General features: G+C 40.6%; 1 protein-coding gene across 2 annotated transcripts in view; it reads right to left on the bottom strand.

The window, feature by feature from the left end:
• Window positions 1–618: 618 nt before the first annotated feature.
• Window positions 619–27371, bottom strand: part of PRKN (parkin RBR E3 ubiquitin protein ligase) — a 766653-nt gene continuing 739900 nt past the window's right edge. For both annotated transcript variants that reach the window (XM_080390567.1, XM_080390566.1), the window contains exons 10-12: window positions 19896–19982; window positions 6089–6206; window positions 619–1907 (exon numbers count right to left, since the gene is read on the bottom strand). In XM_080390567.1, coding sequence (XP_080246693.1) covers window positions 1798–1907; window positions 6089–6206; window positions 19896–19982 — 315 coding nt within the window. In that variant the 3' untranslated portion in view covers window positions 619–1797. The remainder of the gene's footprint in view (window positions 1908–6088; window positions 6207–19895; window positions 19983–27371) is intronic.

Genomic DNA, 27371 nt, shown 5'->3' with positions numbered 1-27371 from the left:
GTATAGGAAATTAAATCATGAAATAATCAGAATTCACAGTACAATGTCCCCATTAAGATAACGAACTTGAATGAGCTACACTGCAGTGTTGTATTGCACCCCTACACTTTAATGTAGCTACTTCTGCACGTAGCTCACCAGTGCCAAAAAGGAAAATGGCGTTTAAGAAATGGCCGTTGTCCTCTTGTTGCCACTTCCTTTCGCTCTCATTTTCTTAATTCTACCAGTTCACTTTCTCATTTTGGGTACCTCATGCCTTAATCTCTTTTGTTTCCTTAGACTTTTAATGTTACTTCTAGCAGAGACAGAGGACTACACTGCTGATTTTAGCAACCAGACATTTTTGTATTGAGCCCGGGATTTCTTTATACCTCAAGCTTCTTGCTCTGCACGGACCGATACAAGGCACACCCATATTTTCAGGACTTTACAGTCATGCCATACAAAACAGTAATTCAAACTCGAGAAAAGAAATCCATGGCCCTGGCATTTATTTTGTGCTAGTAGTATGTTTTAATCAAAGGGCTAGCCTCTCAGCTGGGAGGCTGAATCAGTCAAGGAAATGCGTGGCCCACCCAATATCTTTGTACTCACTTTGTACTCAAATGAAAAGAGAAATAAAGTTTAAAATTCTGATCACTTTATTTATCGTGCATTTTTTTCCAAAACTGAATTGTGCAAATCCTTACATGGCATATTGGATGTGGACAGTATCTATTTCATTTCAGAATAGGACAGCAATGCACATCAAACAGTAAGATTGCTAAGGCTTGGAAATACTAGTAAGCTTTACTTACTGTGTTAACATTGTGCAATGAAAGATGTCCCTCTGCCCCACGTTGTTTGAGCTCTGAATGTATTTTCAGAAATATACCCATATTCTAATTCAGTTTAAAAGAATGATGATAGAGAAAACCCCTGAGAAGTCTCCTGCCTCCCTTTGCCATGTCCAAAGTATTGCTGTAAGCACAAGAAAACTGAAGCCCTGTGAGCCTAGCTTGCACAACACTTAATCGGACCCAGTCAGCACTGCAACAACAGTCATGGTTAGAGCTGAAACTGCATCCTTAGCTAATCTGCCAACAGTAACAAAGTCTATAATGAGTACACAGGCAGGTTTCATGTTGTATGTTACAAACACACCAGCACAAATATGGTATAAAGCTGGATGTTTCTATGAGAATTTGGTTTGAAAGCAAGACCCCTACAGAAAGCCTATTAGGAAGGAACCCTGAGAAAACACTGAAGAGACACAGTCTTTCCTCTGCCAAGAAAGCTGTTAAGAAATACTGCCTCAAAATCAAAAATTGTGCTGAATGAGCAAAGGAGTGGTCAAAGAAAAAACAGCTGATGCAGTGCACATCCTCCACCCCCCTTGATGCTCATGCACTCATGCACACAAACATAGGCTGCTCTCTCTCGCAAGTGTTACAGATTTCTGACTATAAATGTCAAGCAAAGTTCCTCATCTAACTCTGCTCTCCACGCTGACAAACTGCACAAGTTCAGAAAGGTGTAGTTTAACCTTCTTTGTACCACGATGAGCAAGTCTGTCCATTAAAAAAACCCCAATTAACAGTTACGTTTTACTTGGTGGATTTAAAACCCTTGGTATAACTTCAATGTGATTTTGGTATGATTGCACATGCAAGAAAGCAAAACCCAAACAACAAACTGTGCCAACTTCTGAACTCTGTGTCTCTGAAATCACTGGGAATTTTGTTTAATCAAGGAGTTCAGAATTTGGCCCTGATGAAAACAAGCTTTTAGCAGCAACGTGGGCTGGCCTCAGCACCACTAGTCAAACCAGTGATCTCCCATGCAGGTTCTGTTCCACTCCAGGCCACAGTTCCAGCACCACTCAAATCTGCACTGGGGGCGAGGACATTTCATGTGCATGCAGCCACCTGCAAAATAGCAACAGAATGGCTTTGGTGTTTGGCAAACACTTAAAGATGTTAATCAACAATTAACAGTGTTAAAATCAACTTTCTTAGGCATTTATTTACTAACCAAGTAGAATATTTATTAAAAAAGAAGTAGAAACCTGAGGAATATTTTTCCTGGGCATTCTAAAACCTGCTACTCCCTCTCTTATTGGGGTACAACGTGCTGGTCTCACTTCATGGACTGCAGGAGTAGGAGGAAATTAGAAGAGACTATGCTAGGGACAGGGAAGAGATGACAGTGTGTGGCCTCTCAAAGCAGTTATGGAGGTGTCTTAAGAATACCCTTGTCCAGCTGTGAGCCAGAAGATGAACAAAGTTCAATCATTGTTTTAAATCAGATTACATAACTGAGACATTTGCAAAGAGAATAAATCAGAAGATAGACTTTGGTGGCTGACTGCTGATTATATCAAAATGACATTAGTAATTTAAGTTGATTTGACCTTCTTAGTATTTGAAGCAGCCTTTTAATTGCATCGGTTTCCTGCAAGTTGGGTTTCTTACTTGCCCATACTGTGACAGCAGCTTTAATCCCTCTGCTCACAACCTTGATCAAATGTTTAATTTGTAAGATATAAAACATTAACATTGTCAAAGGTCATTACAGAAATACACTTCAAATGGAAACCATGTTGCTTACCACACAAAGAGATCTCTTGTATAATTTAAACTGAAAGAAAAGTATGAAGAAATGCTGAAACGTCATCTTGGTTTGACTGCAGGTGTTGACAGGAGGTACAGGGACTGTGTGTTCCCTACTGTACACCCTGCTACCCTTAGACCATCTTTTGTATAAATGCCAATCCAGAATGATTCTCAGAAGGCAAAACCAGCAGGAGACACAAGAACTGGTTTGTTAAAACAGGCCTGTCTGCTTCAGCTGACAGAGAGAAAACTAACTGTGATGGCAAGGTCTATTCATCAGTTTGTATCTTTGTGTCAGAGATGCAATTTGCCAGACTTTTTAATCTTATTTAAACGTAAGCATGCCAAAAGGTCAGCCTCCATGTTACACTTTACGTGAGGTTTAGAGCCAATCCTCTCTTACGGTTTGTATCAAACAATCCCTGGGTAAAACACACCTCAGTTCTGGCGCAGGACCCAAACCCCAACAGGCACCCTCTGTCAAACGTGTGCTCTGCCTGCTAAGCTACATAAATCACATTATCCTCTGCTACATGGCAGCTGAGATCAGCAGTCAGAGTGGAGAGTGCCTCAAGCAACGTGGCTTACATCTTTGTGAGTGCAGCCATCCTCTGAGAGATGAGGATGTGCGTTTAAACTCACTTAGACTGGGAACTGAGCTGTGGGAAAGTGTTTCGCTCTTTGACTTCAGCCATTACAGAAAAGTTATTGGCATATATTCTACAATGCCTATAGCTATACAGGCTGTTATAGAAATGTTATTGACATAGAGAAATATAGGCTATCACAGAAAAGTTATTGGCATTGCCACTGTCCCTTGTAAAAGACAGTGCACAGAAGCGTTTGGGCAGGGAAGGCAGAATTATTCTCTTGTGTGGAGTCAGTGTACTCCTCCCAAATGAGGACTGCTGGCAGACTTTGGTGTACAGTCATCAGCCTCTGGACACTAGCTGTACTTAGGCAAAAGTAAAGTGCTCCTTTCAGTTTACAAATGCCAGCCTGGAAGCTGGCACATGCCGTACCCATGACCAGAGAAGAAAGCAAGAACTGCACTTTTTAAGCTTCATGCCTTAATTCACAGGATCACTGAATCGCTGAGGTGAGAAAGTACCTTTAGAGATCATCCATTCCAAACCGCACTGCCCGAAGCACGGTCAACTAAAGTAGTGTGCTCAGCATCACGTCCAGTTGGGTTTTGAATGTATCCTAGAATGGAGGCTCTTTCTGGGCAACCTGTTCCAGTCTTCAACCACCCACATGGTAAAAAGCATTTTCTTACATTTAAATGGAATTTCCTGTGTTTCAGTTTATGCCCATTGCCTTCTGTCCTTTTGGTGGGCGCTGAGAAGAGTTTGGTTCTGTCTTCCTTGCTCCCCCCCTCAGGTATCTATTTCTGCAGTCCTTTTATCATCTTTGTAGCCCTCATTGGACTTGCTCCAGTCCATGTTCCATGTTTCTCTTGCACGGGGAAGCCCAGAACCAGACCCACCACTCTAGATGTGTCTCACCAGTGCTAAGCAGAGGGGAAGGATCACCTCCCTTGAACTGCTGCTGATGCTTTTCCTAATGCAGCCCAGAATGCTGTTGGCCACCTTTGCTGCGAGAGCATGTTGCTGGCTCATGTCCAACTTGTACTCCACCATGACACTCAGGTCCTTTCCATCAGGTTGGCCCCCAAGCTGTCCTGGTGGATTTCCATTTGTTAAACCTCATGAGGTTTCTCACAGACCATTCCCTAGCCCAGGGGTCCTCAATCTTTTTAACCAGGGGGCCAGCGCGTGGATGAAGTGGCAGGAGGTCATCTGTGGCTGCTTGGTTCCCCCCCGCCAACCCCCGGCGGTTCTGTAAATACCGGGGGCCGGATTGAGGACCCTGGGGGGCCGTATCCAGCCCGTGGGCCGTAGTTTGAGGACCCTAGCCTGTTGAGGTCCCTTCGAATGGCAACACAATCCGTCAATTGCGGTTTTAGCCTGCTGCCATGGCTTTGGCGTTTTGCATTATGAGGCACTGTTCTGACATGGGTCAGGCTACAAGCAATGAAAGGTCTTTTCCTGCTTATTATCCATTTTCAATAAATATTTTATTTCAAAGATAAAAAAGTATAATGGCCTTTACTTCCTTTTTGATACACTGGGGATTTTTACAAGCAACTTCCCTAAACATTAGTGGGAGTTGTGTAAATGGTGTCAAATAGGGTTATCCTCTTTGTGACAACTGTGATACAGTTTGTGACTGTAATTTAACAGTAAAGATTTTGTAGCAGAGTCTAAGATAAAGTAAAGGTCCTAGCCCTGCTTCAAGCCTGACCAGAAGTTTTTTTTTATTTGGCTTTATTTTGCACAAACTAAGTATTAGAGTCATGATTATTGTCTATTTCTAATCCAGTTCAAACTCTAGTTTCCAGTCTGTTTTACAAATCTGTAAATAATTTTTTGACCTGCCCCTCTGTTATCTCTCTTCTGCTGCCTACCTTGCTCTTTACACTTTGCCAAATCTTGTCTCGCCTTCCCACTCTTGAATTCATGCTTTCTTTCCCTCTTCTTGTGCTTGAGGAAGTCTCCCACTTTCCATCTGCCAACTGCCTTCTTTTCTTTCATCAGACCCCAGACTTCAGGATTTTGTCCTATTTCTTTCTCAGTAGTATTTCTGTGGTATCACTGCTTGAAGTGTTCTCTCCTCGCAGTCTGCAGTGTCTTATTTGGCGTTTTAAGCATTCCATTTGAATAAGTGATGCCACAAAACTGAGAAGTATCCTCTATACTTAATAGTCGTATAATATTTAGCCAACCATTTTAATATGTTTTGAGTAATTAATATAAATACAACTAAGTCTTGAAACAGCATGAACCTATAGGGTATAGCCTAATTACTATTCACGCTTCCCATTTTAACCACTCCAGTGCCAGCAGATTACTTTTCTTCCTACATGGTAAGCATTGATCAGTGCAACCAGCATGTCAGAACTTATGCTTCTTACTCTGACTTGGTCTTCTACTGTGGGCATGTCACTGGGTTGAAATTAGTCTCATCTAAGTTCAGCTATATACTGTGCAGACATCTACAGCAGGACTAATTTTCCACACCCCACTTTTAGGTGCAATTCTTCTGGCATACATTACACACATGTTCTGTTTCATTGTGAGATGAGTTTTGCCCCACAAATGTCTATTTTTTCCAGTGACAATGGAAAAGCTAGACAACTAGCTGGACATTCAGTCACATGAACACTACATCCAGTGGCTCTCTGTGCCTCATTTTCCCTATCTATAAAATAGCTAGGCATTTTGTGAGGCTTAATTAGTGTCTTTAGAACTAAGTGATTTAGATTTAGTGATTTCAAGATAATTTAGACACAGTGACAGAGGGAATACTCAAGCTCTATGTGCTCTCCCTCTCTTGGAGTAATAGTGTGTATACGTACACATGCACATTCATACATTTATACTGTAAAATGAATTTAAAAAGACAGTTAAGTATATAACTAACAGATTTACCATTTTTTTCTACTGGAATATTGCAGCTGGGGCATGGCTTGGTTGTCTTCTTGATTGTTTCTCTAGATGCCTCTTCCCATCGAGCTTGCATGGCTGCATGTTCATCAACTACATACCCCTGCAAAGAGACAGAAAAGACACCCTTGGGCACCATACTGCATGGCTGTGCTGGGACATGATGTCTACACTGAAGTGATAACTATCTACCCACAAGAAACAGTCAGGAGTGACTGCAAGGCCAGGTAGACTGGAATTTGTATGATACAGATTTTTTGCTTCAAAATGCAAACTTATTTTCTCCTAGTGTGCACAACACATGTATTGGGTTAGATCCCAGGATTCAGGATGGTGGAGGAGAGCTGCAGCAGCTGGAGCATGTGTTGTCCTGGATGTCCTTCCCACATCCAGCTGCAGCACAGGCTGTGTCCTCCCCATTCCTCCCTGCCCTGAGTGGCAGGCAAAGCCCCGGGAGGGGCACACTGAGCATCAAGTCGTGCTGCAAATGCACAAAGACAGGTAAAGCAAAAGGCAAGGCGAAGCAGGAGTCAGATGAACCTGGCTGAGACATGACACATTAGGTTTGATTCTGCTTCAGGGATTAAAGCCCTTCTTGCAAGAAAAGCAAAACCACTAACACAATGCAAGACTTGATAATGCAGAATGGTGGGGTCCCTGGAAGGAAAATGTTTTTCATAATGAAGCATACTCCTTTGTTTGGGAGGTCTAGGTTTCATTCAAACATAGTCTATATAAATTTAAGAGGCCTTGAGAGGCACAAAGAAGAAACACAAAAAAACTGGAGAAAAAGTAAAAAAAGAATCTAGTGAACAATGAAAGCAAGCAACTCCTCAGACAGGGTGACACAGATGGAAAAATTATCATGAAGTGTGTTTTAAAAGGGACCCCTGTGTTTGTCCTATTTATGACTGGGACAAAATTACGTAATCTACACAAGTGCCCTACTTGGCAATTTCCTACCTAAAATGATGATACAAGGACAAATGAGATGGTAGTGCCTTGGGTCATTCCTATTACAGAAGGCTGGCAACTATGTGATTAGTAAACAATGTGTGTAGGTTCCAGTTCTGCTAGTTCTTGAAGTTCTGCTCTCTCCATTCATAATGTTGTTTTTTCCAAGCATATGGAAGAATTACGAGCTTAAACTAAATTACATAATTTGTAAAAATTCCCATAATTTCTTTGTGTATACCTTCTAAATACTTGTAGGCTGTTCTGTGGCTAGACTTCTAATACTTATTTACATGGATAATTTTAAAATATATTTATTTCTAGTAAGACAGAAAAAGGAAATTGGCCCAACAGGCCACAGAACAATAACTCCTCTTGATTTCTGCCCAGCTGCTACTGATAAAGCCTGTGAGTTGTTGCAGTGTCTGTGAGTAAGACCTAGATTTTATTTCTTGGCTGAAGTCTCCTGAGTTAAAATGGAATAACAAGGAGCAACATCTGCAGGAATTAATTTCCAGCTCATCTGGTGGCCATTACAACATGCATCTTAAAAATATCCCAGGCTTTTTTAATTAAGAAACCTCAAAAATGTGTTTATGGCATTATTTCTTTTCTTTTACTACCTACATCAGTCTCCTCAGCCCTTGAATCCCTTTTGTTGCCTCTCACTCAATATTCTCCAATTTGCTAATATTTTTGATGCAAAGGTGACAAAAGTGAACAGTTTTCTCAGCCGTATCCTAGAAGTGACTTTTACTTTTGGCTCTCTGCATCTGGAGAGGGAATTTGGCCCTGCACCCTGCTGGGAATTCAGCAATTCGGCAAAAGGATGACCTCTGTACAATGGCACATTAGGAAGTTCTGGGAAATAGAAAAAGCTGCTCAGGCTAATAGCGAAGAACATAATCTAGTATTGATCTTGCAACACCTCGATCTTTAAGGAAGGATGACTTTAGCAAGCAATTTGAGCTAAATCAGAGGGGCCTGAACACAAGATGGGGAGAGTGGGGAACACTGGACCTGGGCCTCAGTTTGCTCAGTGACAGAAAGTAGATGAAATTAATTTCACCTCACTGTAATGGGAATTAATCACTTAACACTCATGCAGACGATTCAAGATGAAAATCAATATAGCAGTAACAAAACATTGCTATTCTTTTAAAAATAATAGCTACATGAGAAGACCAGAAGTATTTTTAATTTTTGTGGTTGACCCAGAAGAGTTTCACAGTGGCTCTGTTTTTCCCAAATAGTCCAAATCCAAACTGTGTTGTTCAGTACTTGGAAACATACTTTTTCCCCCATCTTCATGTCTTTGTTGTGTCCTAATAGCAATTGACACTGAGGCAAAACTTCATCTGCCAAATTGCTAATTTGATTTGTATAAAGATATTTGATCTTAGTTCTCAAAACAAAAGCAAACTTGCGAGAACTTAGGAATAACTAAAACAAACAACTTCAAACCACACATATGCAATTCACCAAGAGCAAATTGTTGAAAACAGAGGAGTGAATTATATTAATATTTTCCATTGCAAAAATTCTAGCATGAAGTAGATGCAGCAGCATGCTGTTTTCAGCCTACTGGAGTTGAAACATCCCTTCTATGGCAGTCTTGCTGAATGCGAAGTTAAAAACTTCCTGCTGCAAGAAGCAAATGCAGAGAAATGGTACAGTGATGGAGTCCCTCTGATTCAGTAAAGAAATCATACCATACTGATCTATGAGCCTCCAGTATTCACGCCCTTTATTTAGTGCTCCCCATACAATTACTGCAAGCACACATATATTACTGTGCATGTCTTCCTCAAACAATAAAGGAAAGGTGCATGACAGTTCTCCATTACCAGTGTCTATTTAAATCACCTTTCATTGTAAGCTAGCAAACCTAATCTCCCTGACGATGGCCTAGGTAACAAGCCATGCCTGTCAAGCAGAGGTGGCTCTCATGTTATTTGGCCTGCATGGTCTTGGATAGGAAGTTCAGAGATGCTCCAGGTGTGCATCACATACGAGTTCACTGAGAACAGGAGACTTTGATCACTTGTGGTGCTGACCCCACACAAAAATTTTTGTCCCATCATCAGTGAAAAGATACTAGATTCCACCCGTGCCACTTTATGAATAATTTTTTTTATTATTTTCAACTGTGCTGCATGTTATGACCAGGAATGAATACCCATAAATAACAGGAAGCTACAGTAAGAGCTGTTGCAAGCATCGTTCAACATTCCCTCTGCAATATTCCCTTAGAGAGATTGGGGGAAAAGTCTGCCTTGTTATCTCTGGGTCACACTGAAGGTCATAGATTTACTTCTATTCTGTTTCTATGCTGAGTCCTTTGGAAAAAGTAACAGGGATAAAGAGACCACAGAGACTGCTGAGCACCATACAATGATACAAGAACGTGTACATGGAAAGCTTTTTATGCAGTTAATCAATATCAGGTAGTACTGGGAAAAGTCCTACACAGACAGAAAACATCTTGGAATAGAAATCCTTCTTAAAGCAGCATGTCACTCGGGTAGTAGGGCATACATCGACTTGTCAGTAGAACTACATAAAGACAATGAAGTGTGTGTTCACAGTCAGCAAGTAAGCAGTACCGTCCAGATTAAAAACATTCATGGCAATCCTTTTTTTTCAAAATACTGGAAGCATTAGATATATAATGTTACATTCCAACATCCACTGCATTATATTCTGTCTTCTGTAAGCACACTTCTTTCATGATCATGCTTATTTTACCCAGCCTGGAAAACACCTGAAAACTGAAGACCCTTGATTCAGAATAAAATATGAAGCTGTTAACATTGTGCTGTGCTTAGCTTTAGTGAATGTAATTTCTGGACTTCTGCTTGTTTGTTCTTGGTGCTTAGTTCCTTCCTAATAATAAAAAAAACCTGGTTATGTATAACTTTAAATAATGTATCCTTGTACAGCTTCCTTTAAATCAGAAATACCTTTCTTTTTGATTAGAAATGCTTGTTTTTCAGTTAATTTTCCTGGGAAAAATAATTAGAAATATGGAAAATTGTGACTTTATGTGAAATACAGCATTTTAAAAAGGCTTAGATATCTCAAATCACAACATATTACTCATTTTCTAGCATGAATGCAAGGACAACTACAGATATCTGAAAGTGTTTGAAAGGAAGACAAAGAATTGTACACAAAACAATGTTCAACCCACCATAACATTCAGATTAACACAGCCCATTAATTATTTTGGGCTAGACCTCTGAGCAAAAGCCGCCTCATCTGTTGAAGCCTGATCTACAAGGGATGGTAACAGTCCAATTTAAATTTCTTTTGTTTTCGCAGCTTCTACTGGGCTGTCTTATGAACATGTTCACATGAATTAACCTCCTGTTGTGTTTTGTGGTGTCTTTTACTTCAGTTGTGGGGGAAAAAAAAGCAGATGTCTAGGGCGCTAGATAGGCTAAAGGGGCTTTGGAAAAGCATGCATTACTTGAGTCATTCAAGAGTCAAAATCTCACAAAGAGAGGTGTACATAGCTATGGGACTAGGGTTCGACTCTACAGAAAGTTTGGGCTAGTCAAAACGCTAAAATATGTCTATAGATAGGCAACAGGAAAGATATCCATCAATGCGAATATATTTCATGCACAGAAAAAACTGGAAAACTGGATCAGTACCACAGTGATCCAGTTAAATTCACATGAAGCAGCTTTTCATGAGCCAATTTGTCTGGTGTGCCTAGGGAATTTTGCCATAAAAAAAGGAGCTACTCTGTGATGACAGCAACTGGCTAAAATCGAAATGATATACACAGGGTGTCTGATACAAGATGAAAGAGACTTTCACTAAATAAAATCAGAGTGCTCTGGTCTGGTCACACTGCACATCAAGGTTCTCACTCTACATGTTTGGGTTATTCATATCATCATGAATTAAATTCAGGTAGCTGGTGAAGCATAGTATCATAGAATGGTTTGGGTTGGAAGGGACCTTTAAGATCATCTAGTTCCATCCCCCATGCCATGGACAGGACACCTCCCACTAGACCAGGTTGCTCAGAGCCCCATCCAGCCTGGCCCTGAACAATTCCAGGGATGGGGCATCAACAGGTGCTCTGGGCAACCTGTTCCAGCGCCTCACCACCCTCACAGTAAAGAATTTCTTCCTAATATCTAATCTGAATCTACTCTTTTTTAGTTTAAAGCCATTACCCCTTGTCTTATTGGTACATGACCTTTTAAAAAGTCCCTCTCCAGCTTTCATATAAGCCTCTACTTATTGAAAGGCTGCTGTAAGGTCTCCCCGGAGCCTTCTCTCCTCTAGGCTGAAAAAACCCGATTCTCCCAGCCTGTTTTCATAGCGGAGGTGCCCCAGCCCTCTGATCATCTTCGTGGCCCTCCTCTGGACTTGCTCCAGCAGGTCCATGTCCTTCTTATGCTGTGGGCCCTGACATAATACTGAATGTACACTGCTCTAAGGCAGAAAATCTAATCTAATACAGGTCACTCTTGTATAACTGTTTTCCACGAGTGGAATAAAAAACATGCCTTCTCCCCTAAGTGGCAACACAGCTACAAATGACTGTCAGCTCAGCCTCATAAACAAAAGCAGCCTGTCACATCTTTTTCCTTTATTGCTGCCCAAAATAGGAAAGCTAAAATTCTCTCCATATAGTTCCTATCTATTTCTCATTAGACAGAAAGTTAAGACCTATTCTCAGATTTCCTCTGGTGCATCTTTATTTATAACGTAAAGATTAATTTTACAGGACATTTCCCGGTTATAGTTATTTTTCTTGCTCCTTTAATTAGGCATCTGTGGGTTGAAATGTCCTGTGCTTGACATTGTAAGTGTACCAGCTACTAAACCCCCAAGCCTCGGTTTCTTTTCCAGTTGTTTAAGACACTTTAGAAATCAAGCTAGGTGTGCCATTTTTTGTACAGCCATGTTTTATTTAACTTTTTAAATTTATCTGATGGAAAACAAATCAATGGTCTAATAATAGATGTTCCACATTTCATACTGTGACTCAGGACTCATTGAAAGATGTTATGTATAATGAACCTCTTCAGTAGCTTTTTCTTTCACTAAAATGCAGTGAATGAGTTCTCTTTTTTTTTTGTGGTCAGCATTTACTATTTACCATTTTCATTACTTTTCCCCTTCTTTTGAGTAGAGAAAGAAGTTTCCATAGAAATGCTGTGTGTTTCTCATTTTAACTCTTCCCTGTAGTGCAGCATTTCAAATACCTCATCTTCTGTTTTCCACTGTTCTAAAAACAGTAAGGAAAGTTTGCTGAAATGGTGAAGGAACAATTCTGGAAGTGGTACTTGCAATAGTTAGAGCATAAACAGAAGATGCTGATAACCAAGAGCGGATTTAGGTCATATAACTCTGGAATATGATGTAAAATAAATGTTTTCGCTAACAACTTACCCTTCACTGAAGGTTCAAGCAAAAAAGGAGCTTGCTACTTCCTTCATACAGTAAGTCAGAAGACATATGCAACTGCTTAATTTTGTCAGCATTATGTCTGTTACAATTTAATATGCACGTTGCATGGTTTTTTAATTCCACAGCAATAGGGTAATAAATACATTACACCAAATTCATTTCATGAAGCGTTAGCTAAATATTTCATATCTTAGCATTACAATAATTCAGCTAAAGATATTTTGAAAGCACCTTTATTTGGGAAGTCCACATTAAAATCAAATACTGAAATATCTTGTGCTCACAGTGGGCCAGCATGTTCTACTGCATGATTACAGCAAAGTGCCACCTACACAGAGACCAGGCTCCACAGCCATACCTGCTTGCTAGGAACCTACAGGCGTAAGAGATTAGACAATGTTGCGTGGATAGAAAGGGAAGCCTGGCGAGCAGTGTCTGTATATTCTGTACCACCTACTGGCAATTTAGAGACCTGCATACATCAGGCAATGGGAGGAAAAGACAGACTGCAGGCCAGCCTGCAGCCCAAGTGAGCTGGGAGCTTTTCCAGGAACGACATTACAAAAGGCTTCAGCAGGGTGCCAGGTGATTTGACAGGTTCTCCTGGATGTGTGCACACACATGGGTGTGCTTTTCTGCCACACCTGTGCAGCAAAAAGCATTTTGGGGAAGTGATCAAACGCGTCTGCTCAGAGCTGGTCGTTTGCCTGAGGGCTCATGACCGAGTGAGGTTTGAGCCCAGAAATGATGGCTAGGGTTGGGGTCACGGCCCTGGCAGCATGTGCTGGTGGATAGGACCAGGTTTGCACCGACTCAGCTGAGGCACTGCACCACTTTTGGTTTGGTCTGATGGGTTCCCAGGCTGATGCAGGTTCTGGTTAGGTTTTATACTGCTAGGGGCATAATAGCAAAGTTACTATCTGGCTCCTGCACTACCTACCTGAGTACCTACCTGTAAGGACTGGGTCCCAAATAAGAAACAGCAGAGTTTGATTTGAAGGTGGTAGGTTTGGGGATAGGCTTTGGGATTTGGGTGACCAAGGTCTCTAGCTGAGGGCTACAGCTGGGACAGGTAGCATCCCACAGGTTTGGAATGGAGTTGAAGTTAAGTTTTACAGCACTAGTTATAAACTTATACTGAAACAGATTGTAGATGGAAGTTTAGAACGTGTAGCTTTGTGGCTCAGCAAAAATGCTGTTGCTGTTTCTTGTATAAGGCCACAGCCATTGTGCCAAGCCAACAGCCACAGACCTCAGGACCCATCAGGCTTTCTCTGGACTTGTCTTGGTCTGCCTAGAGATTTGTTTTATCAAGTGACAGTAATTATCTAATGACCAGGTGACTATTACCTATTCTGCTTTTGCTTTTATATAATTTTGTATAATTGTGTGGTTTAACAATGTTACGTGCATTTTTGTAACTAACAACAGCAATGACAAATATAGCTATTATGGACAGAATGAACTGTCTCTGGCCCTACAGTAAAATGCTATGCAGATGAGTAAAGGTGGGGTGATAGCAGAGGCCCTGAAAGCACAGGCACAAAGTGATACGGGAGGCCCCAGCGCTATAAACAACTCTCCAGTGGTGAGTTACCCAACTGCAGCCTTGAGAGCTGGGTGAAAACAGCCTTAGAGATAACAAAGACGTAACTGACTTAGGTAAAACACACCAGAGATAGTAAATTGGGATCCAACAGCAACTTGCAGGCCAGGGAAGGAGGGGGTTAAAAATATAAACGTGACCTCCAACAGTCCATACAGTAAGAAGGAATAAAACATCAGTAAGGACATCATGCTCCTCCAGGTAAGAGACTCACTATGCCAGCCCATCCCAGACCGAAGCCATTGAGCCTAGGGCACAGCCAGGCAGTGGAACATTAAACGTAACATCAGAGAAATGTGTTACCAGAAGGTTTACCTATCTGTTATTTTAACTATATATGATTGGAACTGTAACTCCTAGTGTTATTGTAAATGGACTAAAAATAGTTCTTTGATTAGCTTTGTAAGGTTTTGGTAAGACTAACAATACATTTTTTACTTTGCATATACAATGAACCTGGTCTGAAATGAACACTTCTAGGAGGTAATGAGATTTTCAATGTAAAAGTGATGGCAGAAATTCATACAAGCTATTCTGTAACCTATGTACAAGAAATTGGTAACAATTTTTAGCTGCACCAGCAGCTAAAGATCTATGATTAACGATGGATTTTGTTGGATTGCATCGTTTGTAGGGCCAGGGTTGCTAGAACTAGCTGGAATTAAAGCTTACACTAAGACTAGATATGGCCTGACAGGATTTTTAAGGAGCTTGGGTTGGAGTGTGGAACAGAAGAGACCACTGGGCAAGCTTTAAGACCTCAGTCACCATGGTCATTTTATCTAGGCTTAGGTTTACAGCTGTTGCTGTCATAGGGTTAATAGTGGAGTTTGTTCAAATGAGATGAACTAGATTTACGTCTGGGTCCTACTAAGACTGCCCAGCTGGGTTTGTGGGATGATGAAATAGACATCAGATGTTCATGTAGATTCAAGTCTTTAAATGTAGGTTATTAGAGGGATTTGTGTACAGCTATACTACAGAAATCTATTATTATGTTTAATTTATTCTATTTTTTAATTTAATTTATTTAATTTACTAAATTCACAGCAACCTCAAAAAGAAAACTTGCTAAAAAGGTGCTACCTTTTAATTATCACACACTCATTGGCTTGACAGGACAAGATGATCAGCAGCTAAAACCATCTTGGGGAAAGTTTGTCCATAGAACCACCTCTAAAACATACCTTTTTATAACCCGTTTAATCTAGTTTCTGTCATCTTTTTCAAACATTTATGTCTCTGTGCCCCATGTTCTATTCTTGTTTATACATGTACCACTTTTACATCAGTGTTATTGCTATTGCTATTACGATTTACCTTGCAGGTGTCTTACCAACATGTCCAGCACTGAAACTGTCCTGGGAGCTACTCTGTACATGTCCAAATCTAAAATGTAGTCACATTTTATTGTCCAGTTGCTAGTGAGCAAGAAGGTGCATTACTTATTCTGGTAAAAAGCAAAATGTCTAGAAAGGTTTTGTGCTAGGGAAGCTAGGCTAATTTCAAGCTGGGGATTTACAGAGGAAGCTGGTTTATGGCTAGATTCCCCATCAGCATAGACTGCCTATGGGTGAGGTTAAAAGTGGTCAGGAAGCTTGGTTTTGTGGTGTACGTAGCAGGGACTATGCGGTTATTTCTAAGCCTAAGTCTGGCTGGAGTCACCTTTACCGTGTCATTGATTCCATCATGCATACTGTGCCTTTTAATTCATCAAATATGACTACTTCTGTCATCCTAAACTTCAAACATCTCCAAGGGGATGCAATGGGTTGAAAAGAAAGCTTCTCAACTGAACATGCCTTCAATACATTTTATTTTCTCTGAAATTATGTAACTTGCACGCTAAGATGGGAAATAACCAGCCCTGCTCCAGGAAGTAAATGCTTAAGACGAGCGTTCAATGGCCTGTCGGGCCCTATCAGGGCTAAAAATGGACATTTCAGTAGAAAGAGAACATTTTATCCATCCCAACGGACCATGCAATATCTGTGCAGAGATTGGAAAGATCATGATATACCAGTACTTAAAGCTAGGCTACTCTCTGCATGCCTGCTGCTCAATTTGCCCTTTCTACCCCAAGCAGCAAGCAGTTGCCTCTAGCTTCCCACCATTATAAGGCTCAAGCCCCTTTGTTCTGAATAGTCGTAAGCACCACATGTGGCATCTGCTTTGTCCCTCTGGTGCTCTGCAGACATGGCTGCCCTCTTCCTTTCTCCTGCCAACCGACCCCATTCCCTGCTGCCCTCCCTCTCTTCCCAGTCCCACCATCTCCACTTGGCGCTTTTGACCTCAGGCTGCCTCCTGCCTCCTTCCGACATCTGCCCAAGCACAGGAGACTGCCACCACCACCATTTCTGCTTCCTGGACCCTCACAGTTGTCCCATGCCATCTCACAGGCATATTCCCTTTCTTTTCTCTCCCCTCTCCTCTTTCTGGAGCTTCCAGTATCTCTCTGATGGGTCACAGTCACTCCTGTCAGCTCTTGGCTTTTATGGACACTTGAATGCCTCTGTATCAGGATCTACCTCTCTTTCTGAGGGATCTCTTTCTCCGAGGCTTCCAAAATTGGTGTCAGGCTCTGAGGGCACCACCAGACCTTGCTTTCCCAGCGCAGTCCCCTGCCCAAGCGACACTGCAGCTGGGCCGGTCTCCAGCTCCCCACAGCCCTGCCCTGCCCAGCCATGCCCACCTTCCACAATTCTGGCCATCTCTGTCCTCAGGGAGGTGCCATGCCCTGCCCCCTCAGACCCCCGAAGAGCCCCCAGGGAGCAGTGGCCCTGGCAGTGCCCTGGCACACAGCCCCTTAAGAAGGCCACTTTGAGTGGCACTGCAGCTCTTCCTGCTCTCCATGTTGCCACCAGCTTCTGGCTGCCTGAGTCACCCACAGCAACACTCCTCTGGCTTTTCTTCCAGCTCTTTCATGGTCCTCACACCCCACCATACTCATCTCTATCATGCTGACTTAGGCCTAAACCTGCCCACAGTGTTGCCTCTCATGCTGGGAGCATCAGAGAACTGCAGGCGCTTGCAGAAAGGTGGAGACTACAGAAGGTCCTTTCACTACTGTAGCCACTACAGGCTAAAGCAACACTTGCACTTTTCTTAGAGAAAGTATTTTCCTGGCACCACCTATCCTGCACCAGTTCTGGAGAGGAACAGTTTGGCGGCAGCATATCTGGTTGGCCCTGCAATCTGGGTGGCAGGCGTTTGACAATATGATCTGTTTCTAAAATAAATGAAATGGAAAGGATCTGGAGGGGAGTCAAACTGCAGGAGCTGAATACAACGCTGGAGTGTATTATTCCTACTTTGAATCAGATTATGTTCAAAGGTAAAACAATCCTTCTCACTGCCTCAACAAGCAGTGTCATAACAGCAAGTTAACTCTGACATGCACCTAGCTGGGGAGGGCCAAACAGAACAAAAACTCTGAAGACGCAAGTGGATAAATGTCTAAATTGATCTCAGTGAGAAAGAGGTGAAAACAGTCCACGTGCGCTTCATTCCATAAACGCCTCAGGAGTGTTCTGTATGCATGGTACAGCAGTGCTGTGTGCAGGCTTCCAGTGGTGCTACTCGGATGAAACCAGCATCCCACCAGCCCTCACAGGGGCTTGCCTTGCTCTGCCCGCCCCAGTTTGCTGGCGGGGCTGCAGCGAGGGAAACATTCCTTCAATGGCACATCGCCACCTTGTGGAGAAGTTTTATTACTGCAGCTCTCGTGTTTCTTGGAGGAAAAGGCGGCTGACCCAAGTCGGTTAACTTCAGCTTAAGTTGGGAGTCTAAATGAGTTATGGTCTTGTCTATACTGGGGAACGGATTTGCGTAGCTGCAAGAATTATTCTGGTACTATCATTTAGCTATTCTGGAACAGCTTTTTGAGAGTTCAGGAAATTTGTCAGGAACAGCAAAAATGTTTACATTACACTGGAACAGTGAAAGTAGTCAACTTTCCTAAATTAACAGGTTTAATTGGGTGCAATTAATGTGCTGAGATACTGGACCAGATGGACAAAATGATCCCACTGTCTCCATCAGCAGAAGCTAAGGCAATATGCAAGTATTTAAAATAAACCACTTGCTTCCTATAGTATTCTGATTTTTCCTGGCACACCTTTATCTCTGCCCTAAATCATGGAAATTATACAAACTCTAACTTCCACAGAGCCAACACTGTTGAAATAACTTGTAAGGTGCCACGATGAATTTCCGCACTCTAGGCAAAACCGTAGGCTTAAATAGCTTAAAAGAATATAGGGCTCACTGATCATGTTGAGATGTATTCTGGTTCTAGCGCTATTTAATTCAGGTAGGATATTGAGCCTTGGGCTCTAATAGGCTATTGGATACTTCAAGTATCTCTCAATGTCTCTGTTGAAGTCATTTTGTTTTTACATAAATGTGAATGGGAAGTGGAAGACTGTTCCAAGGCTACTGCAAGCAAAAGAAGATAGCTTTTCATAGAGGGTAGTTAAGCTGCAAATCTCCTTGTATATACATGGCTTCAAAAAAGGGGTTTGCACAAATTCATGGGATAAAAATTGGCTGATAGCTGCTAAACACAAGATATCACATCTGAATCACAGATCACTAGAGGCTGGGAAAGAAGATGGATTTTGGGTCTCATACACGTGTTCCAGGGCACCAGGGGTAGATAGCCTGACTGACTACTAGGATACAGACTGTTCAATTCTGTTTCAATGACTGCTAATTCTTTTTTGAAGAGGTTTACTCAGAACGGTTAAAGAGAAGATTCTACACGGGTCATAGCCTAGTGCAGTGTCTTCAAAGTATGGCAAATGACCTGTCTCACGGTAGCGCATGGCAAAGGTTCCCAGTAGGCCTCCAGCTCCCTCCCAGTCTCTACGTTCAAAGAGTGAGGCCCCAAAAGCCAGCCTCAGGCAGCCTGCCTGCAGGCCCTGAGAGGAGATGGGCGAGCCTCGCTGAGAGCTGCCCAGATGCAGGTCCTCATCAGCACCTGCCCACCGTTTTGTATCTGCTGTGCTGGACTGTGTGCGGCTCAGGGTTCCGGTTCCCTCTTAGCACCGAGCATGCCAGACATCTGAGTATCAGTTTTCTGCTTCCTAGGACCACACCTTGGGCATCAAGCTGTGAGATATTTAGGGGTATCTCTCCTGTTCTTTGCACTTTCTCTCTATTTTTATATACACACATATATATATATATTTAAATTGGAAACGCTGTGATTTGTTTGCTACAGAGAGCAGGGAAAGTTGAATCTCAAAGAGAAATGCCAGGAGAGAAAAACTATTTCCTCTCCAGGTCTATAGCTACAATAGCTACAAAATTATAGAGCAGCCGAGAATAATTATCATCTAACAGCTTCCAGCCGCGGCAAACCATTTTTTATTTCTCAAAGCTAAAACATAAATTATCAACAGCATTTTCTGCATAGGCTGTATAAAAACCTTGTTATTCAGTCCAAACCCACATGGTTTCCTGACTGATGACTAAAAATAAGCTGAAAGACAACAAGACTACATAAAGCCTTTCAAAAGTGTTCACATTGAATAGAGACAACCCCAAAAGCCCATTGGGAAGGCCTTTCCTTTATCAACTGATGGCAGAGCCCTGTGTGTTCCTGACAGAACTCAGCTACTCTATCAATCAAAGCAACTGAAATCCACCACAAAACCAATTCAGCAACCCCAATGGCTGGAGTAATTCAGCATGAACATAATTGCTTTTACTAAGGGTTATAATTAGGACCCATTTGACAAATGTTGCTCTAGATGGGCCAGGGATAATGATCAGGAGTTGAGAGAGCCCTACCTTCCGGGCCATGGCTCCCTGCGTGCTGAGGAGAGAGCTGCATTCCCCTTCATGGTATTCTTCTTTACACTCGCAGCAGAACACAAACTGGAAAACAAAGCACACAAATCATAAAAACACATTAGGGATATAGACAGCAGGTCACAATCATAAAGAGTCATACCGCAGATGATCTCTTGCCCTTCGCATCCCATTAAATTCGCATAATACTCCTAATTGTGCATCTTATTATACATTCCAATCATTAACACAACAATTTTGCTGTTATTATTATACATTTAATCAAAGAAGTAACATAAATGCCATTATTAAAAATGAGATTTTGCTACATGGTCCATTTAGGGACATAAAGTCATACTAGATACTTCTGGGTGTGTTTCTCCTACAGTGAAATCTGTTTATAGAAAAAGGGTGCTGGCTGAAACAAGCAGTTCTGCTTTATAGTGGTTGCTAATAGAAATAGTATATTCATAGTTCTGAATCAAATGCATCTCTATGGAAAACTATTGCTGACTTTACTAGGGGATGATTACTTTATATAGGTCACATAAAATACCATTTTCTAGAAAATTATATCCTTGCCGTAGACTTTTATAGAATGGTTTACAAAAATCCGTAGAAAGAACACAACTATAGGTTACTTAACATGGCTTTTAGGGGACTACCTCTAGACCCTTATTGTGTTTCTAGCAATTGTTCTGGTTTCATCTTCCTTAAATTGCATTGTTCCTTACATAAGGCTTCATTGAAAATAAATGTCTTTTGCAGATGGGTAAAACAATTCTCCATACCTCAGTCTGAGCTGCTTCTGCCACCTAAACTGGTTCATATGTATCAAGTTTGATGCCTTTTTTTTAAACTGTAAAATGAAGATATCTGTCTTGACATGTGTCAAAATCTTTGGCCCATCAATGCTGCATTAAATTCTGTGTCCTTGCAGGTAAGGGGAGAAGTCAATAATGTAAAATGGGTCTCTTTTACGCTGTTTTAAGGCTATGCTGTCTTGATGCAACTTCAGACTCTGAAAGATCTCTCAGCGGTAAGACATTCTGACTGGCATTATAAGCAAGACTGATAAAACAGCCTTGATTTTTAGATACAGAGCTGCATTCACATGTAATGAATAAAGGATATCAGGAGGACATGACACTAGAACATTTGTCTGCCACAAATTCCATCTTTTGCAATTTCATTTTGAACTCTTTTCAAGCTTGTATTGTCACTTTTCTAAGAAGCACTGAAAATCATATTTCATTGTCATGCTAAAGAAAGTGCACTTCTAAGAAAAGAAGCATTGTGCAAGTCCAAAACGATTGACCCTGCTATTCAAAAAGTCAGGGAAATTTGGAGCAGAGGAGTGGAGTGAGTGTTCTAACTTCCAGAGATATCAAACCTAATCACTTGTTTGCTTTCTTGTCACTCTCCACTATTTTGTCAATTATTTAAAATGTTTTATTGTACTTCAACTAACACTGATTTGTTAATTCACTTGTGCTTGTTAGCAAACAGTTTAACAATGGAGGCACTTTTGCAAGGTATGTTGTATGAAAGGCTGCATTGCTGTAATAGAGCATCATTTAAATACAAGAAAATTTGCACTGCATTAATGGTCAGAAGTTTCAGCTGTGTTGAGCACTACTCAAACACACATAGAGAGATACTCTGTCTCGATACCGAATATCTTAAAGACTTATCCCTTAGCAATTAAGGTTATAGCCAAGTTTAACTGTATTTCCTGCCATATGTCATATTTTCTTTTTCCTCTCATGACTGTACTTCCTCATGAACACATCTGGCTGAAAACATTTATCTGAAAGGGTTTTGTATACCTTGCTTTATCACTGCCTTATCATACAACACCTCAGCTTGCTTTCCTCACCCCAGACTCTCTCACTTTTCCCATGCAAGTGAAATTTTAAACCTTTCATAAACATTGAAAAGGAGGAAATACTGAAGAAAGAAAAGAAACAACCCAGGGCACATATTTTGCAAAGACATTCCGGCTGCCTCACAATGTAGTTTATGTGGTGTTGCTATAATAATAAAATTCATAAACTCATGCCATATTATTTAAACATGAGAAATGCATTTTCTTATTATAGAGGCTGCTTTTTATACCTATCTTTAAAAGAAAAAATTGTCAGGACCAATGTTACCAATGTTTTCCCCATAGGCTTGCTGTACTAGAAATGTGCGTGAGTGTATAACTGGGCCTTTCACTAACAATTGTATATCCTGCAAATAAGTCCACGAGTGAGCCTGCCACATCCTTATAATGAAACAAAGCCTGATTTTGTTGGTGAGACAGGATACTCTTTTCACATCTTATTAGATAATGGATGAGATGTAAAATCAGTTCTGTGGCAAAAGAACACCCCAGAGGCTGATCGGTTTGTCAGAATAAATAGGCATCTCCCAACAGAAATGCATTAAGCACTCCCTTTTTATGGCAAAGCACGCATCATAAAGAAAAGGCATATCACTTACAACAAAGAGCAGTTTGTGATAGTTTTATTCATTTTTTACATTCAGACATGAAAAATATAATATCGTTTCAGTAATAAAATACAGCAACTGCAAAAATGCTGTCAGTTAACTTGTATTTTGTGGCTTCATTAATATTAATACAGTTATTTTGCCCTTGGAAAGAAAAGGATTTAAGTTGTTCAGTCAGGATTTAACACTTTTGCATAAATTTAATATTAGTAACTGTTCAAAATTACTCTAAGTAGTGTAATTACTAATAATAGTCGCACTTTCTTTCCCTTCATTTTCAAAAAAAAATGCTGGCAGATTACTGTGATAATATAAACAGCACATAAACTTTCTATGTCTTTGTGTATTTACCAGTTACTGTTGTTACCCTTGAAAGATGCTTCAGCTAGAAAACAACCAACATAAAGTAAAGAATAAATCCCAAAGGTCCCAAACCTATCCTCTAGGTTTATGCATTAAAAAGAGGATTAGCAGGGAAATCCCTGAAGCACTTAAGGGATTTAGGCACTGGAAATTAATATAACCTGCACGTGTGCTATTACAGGGTTTTGAGTATCTGTAAAAATATATGAGATAGGGCTACGCAGAAATCCTGAATCCAAGCGATCTCAGAAGAGGAGGTATTAAAATCCTCAACAGGGATCCAGATCCTGTTTTTAAAATCCTGTCTTTACGATGATTCAAGCAAAAGGTAAAATCAGACCAAATTCTGGTCAGCTCTATGGAATTCAAACCCACAGATGACATCTGAAGTGCCAAGAGTGAAGCTGAATAAAAACTCTGATGGTGAAATCAAGCTGTAGTCTCAGTTATTCCTGACTGTCCCATTTATAGTGTTTTAAGTTTGGAAGTGGGAGCAGAGGATGTAGCTCTTTTTTTTTTTTTTTTTTTTTTGGATGAAAGGAAAATGAGTTTGTCATTTACATGCTATGCTGGTTGTTTTTTTGGAAAGATTTTGCCATTTTCTTTTCACATTGATCTGCTTTCCCTTGGATAAAGCACCAGAGCTCTCATTCTCTCTCTTGCCTACTGCAAATGCCTTTTCTTTGGTCTCTGATACTATCTCCCTATAGTGCTTACACATTATTACTGTTAAAATTATATCTGTTCCAACTTCAATACAATACTCCCATTCTTGAATACCTACACAAAGCTTTGAGTTTGAGCTCCCTACTGTTAAAGTTACTCCTCAACTCAGACATTCCGTTTCTTTTTCACCGTTACCTCCTCCCATGTGTCTACCCAGCAGAACGAAGGCAAGGTTGCAGTGAGGTAGTCATAGCCAAGGTTTAATCTGCAACACTGGGTGCACTGCAAGGGACTTCTGCGCGAGCCAGCAGCTCAAGATTTACCCAGACTTCTTACCAGGCTTTTGCCATCCATGTTGAAATCTGGACTGCCACGTCTTCATTCATACAGTTACCACTATTAGCTAGACTGAAGACAAATTATATATGTTACATGGTTTGGCCAAAATGTATCTTCCAGAACAGACATTCACATCCAGATTAAAGCTATCAGGTAAGGAAAGATGTACTCGTACCTCTGGTATAGCGTTTTAATGGCCCTTCAAAACCACTGTTAAAAGTTTTATCTAATGTCTACTTTCACCCTTTCTGGTTTCAGCTTCCAGTCACTGCTTTCTGTTTTGCATTTCTCTGCTAAAACAAAGACCCTTTCAGTATCCTATTTTTTTCTTCCTGTGAAGGTACTTCTGTACTGGAATCAAGATACCTCTGAATGTTCTTTGACGTGAACAGAGAAACTCTTAAGTTTCTCACTGGTTAAGCCATTCCTCCTCCCTCTCTTCCTCAGCACCAAATCATTTTTATGACATTTTTCTGGGGACTGTCTTGTTTTTGTCATTAATTATATTTGACTAATCTTTGTATCATTGCTGTGCTGTATCAGCAGAGTTTTTGTATTTACTTCTGGATCACTGCTGAGTATTGAATCACAACAGGTTTGCTGTCAGTCCCTGCTGAATGGTGCTGGCAATAACCTGCTACACATAGATTCTTCACAGAAAACACTACTTTCTGTGATCTGCCCGTTCTTAATCCATGTGACCACAGCCCAGTGGAGGCATCCATACTGCCTCATCTGACAGTGACGACACAATGCTGCTGCACAGACCCTAACCAAGTCAGTTGGAACACAGACCCCTAAAGCCTTTTATTGATATATTACTGTGATGATCTCCTTATCAGAATATTCTGTAGTTTGAAGTCTTACAAAAGATGAAATTGATTTTGTGCAATTACTTTTTCTTATCAAACTCATAATCTAATTATAGAATGAAATCAGTTTATTTTGATATGACTCGTTGTCATTGAGAATATATTGACTAGCAACCCTATAAAAATGTTTTGTCTTATCTGTTCTGCTACCTTTTTCTTTGACCTTCCCTCATTCAGCGGTGGCTGTCTGGACTCCTCGCTACGGATGAAACCATGAAAATTAAAGCTGCTGAATGAAGGCAGGATCAACACCCCCATCAGTACTGGAGCCTTCTGCCAGTAGTGCAAAACAGTGCACAAGAGATGCAAAAGTTCCTCAAACCATGGCTATATGAACAAAGAAAAACAACACAGATCTTCTTACTTCCAACTTAAAATGCAGGGCTTACAAGTTTTATTTTATCTTGCCCTCTCAGGCAAACAAGTACTTGAAGAAATCAACCTTCAGTGCTTCTCCTCACCCTCTCCTCTACAATCTAGTCCAAACCCAAGCCACAAGGCTACATCATCATCATCATCATCATCATCATCATCATACTTCTTCATCCTAAAGGTGAATTAAACCACAGCTGACATGTGTTAATTTTATTATTTAATGAACTGCCAGAAAATGCACATTAAGTACTATTGTAATGTGAGAAGGCTATAGTATATTCTGAAGAGAATACGAAGGAAACCAAGTATAATCTAAGATATATATGGAACTAGAGAGACTTATTTTTATGTCTTCAAAACCAGTTTGGTTATATATTACACATCAAAGCAAAATAATGTCACATTCTAGGATACTTGCACGACTTTGATCACAGAGCGTCAGAGCACCTTGGAACTCTAAGTGAACCTCTCACCATACTCCTGTGAAGCAGCAAAGTACTATTATTTCTGTTTTAGTGACTGGAGCCTAATTCATAGAAATCCCTGGCCACAGATCCTCAAATTTTGAGGATCTAAACCAAGTTGATTTGGAAACCCAAATGCTATTGAGGATCCACACCAAAGAGACTTGTCCAAGATCACATAGCAGCACTGTAAGGGAGAAGATTTCCAGTTTTTAAACATTGATTCCCTACTAATCATTGTAGATCACTCCTTAAAAGAGCCACACCCTGGTTTCACAAGGTCAAAACTTAACCTAATAAAGGCAATCAGTAAAGGATTCCCATGCTTCCCCCCTCCCGCCGCCCCCCCCCCCCCCCCCCCCCCCAGTAAATGAAAATATGATGGGGGAGTGCAAATAAGTAGTCACCATTCACCCAGAAGCTCCTATAAGTTCTAACCAGCATTGTATACAGCAAGTGTATAGTTGTTTGGTTTTATACCAGACTAGCAGGATTTTTCAATTACATTTTTTTTTTAACCTGGAGAGTGTTTGATTAAACAGTAATGCAAATAAAACACTGGAAAGGCAAAAAAACCCTTCCCTTCATCTGATAACATGATCACCTGGTCAAAAAAAAAACCCTTAAAAATGTAAAATATTATAAGGCATCAAGTTCCAATACTAAATAGCTTTTGTAGTCAAACTATAGGCTGCTGATTGGAGCAAGGATTTATATTGAAAATATGAGCATGCCTTAAGAGAAATCAAAGCTATCAGAAAGTGACATACTGAATGGCACTGTCCATAACACCCAAAGTCATCTCACTATAGTGTTTGTTTAGAAAAATAGAGCTTCCAATTGCACTTTCCAAAGCACAAATTATGTTATAGTGAGTGATACATACCTACAGGTATTTTTTTCTTTTAAGAAAAGCCCCCAGACCCCAAATTTCACCGGAAAATGTTTTACCATCTAGTGTATCTTTTGAGTAGGAGAGTAGTTGGATTCTTGGCTAGAGTTCAAACCTCCATAAACACAGACTAGGCATTTTTACTTTGAAACTACATACATTGTTATTTATTTCCATGCAAAGTCAATTAAAAAGATCCCTGCACTCCCCTGAATGTTACAGTCCTTGTGCTACTGCTGTGAACCACAAATCTTGGGTATTGGATTGACTTTGCCTTTAGCACTTTGCTATATCCAGCACCAAGTGTGAGATAGTCATCCACATGCCCTGTCTTTTGGTATTTCTTGTGCTTGCAGCAAAAAAAAATAATAATAAAGCAGAATATTTACCATCTGCAGTAGCTATGTCTCCTTAGGATTTGTGGCTTTGCCAATTGTCAGTTATAAAAAAAACCTCCGGTAACTATTATAATGAAGATAAATGACACAGTAGCAAAAGTGTCAATTTTTAATGACACCGGTTTTATCAGATATAAGGCAATTGTAAAGCATGGTAGCACTTGCAGAGCAATTTTGGTCTTTTTCCTTTTAATAAAGTACATACATATACTATGCACATTTCATGTGAAATCAAACTTTTGTGAGAAACATGATAATCTGTCAAAACATGGTGTCAAAAATATAGCTTCAGTCTCTGCAGTTTTTGCAATCTAAGGGCAATTTGCCATCAATAGCATGAGTCAATTTTCTAAAAACTTTAAAAGCTGTAAATGTAGGACTGCATCAAAACTAAGTTCTTAGAGATTTCAATGTTTTTCTTTTGAAACCGAAAGTGAAAGTCTCCCTCCTGTTTTCTGCAAAATAACCCATGGACTCATTCCCTAAGATCTAGATGACAACGTGCACATCCCAAGGCTCTTCAGTGAGTGCTGATGATTTGTGTCTGCAGACAGACTCTCCTGGAGCTTGCCTTACATCAGGTGGCATTAACCTAAAAGATGGATTGGTAA

This window comes from Falco punctatus, assembly GCF_963210335.1.
Source record: "Falco punctatus genome assembly, chromosome: 5".
NCBI lineage: Eukaryota > Metazoa > Chordata > Aves > Falconiformes > Falconidae > Falco > Falco punctatus.
The sequence above is the reverse complement of the archived record's forward strand: the minus strand, read 5'-3'. Positions and strand labels throughout refer to the sequence as shown.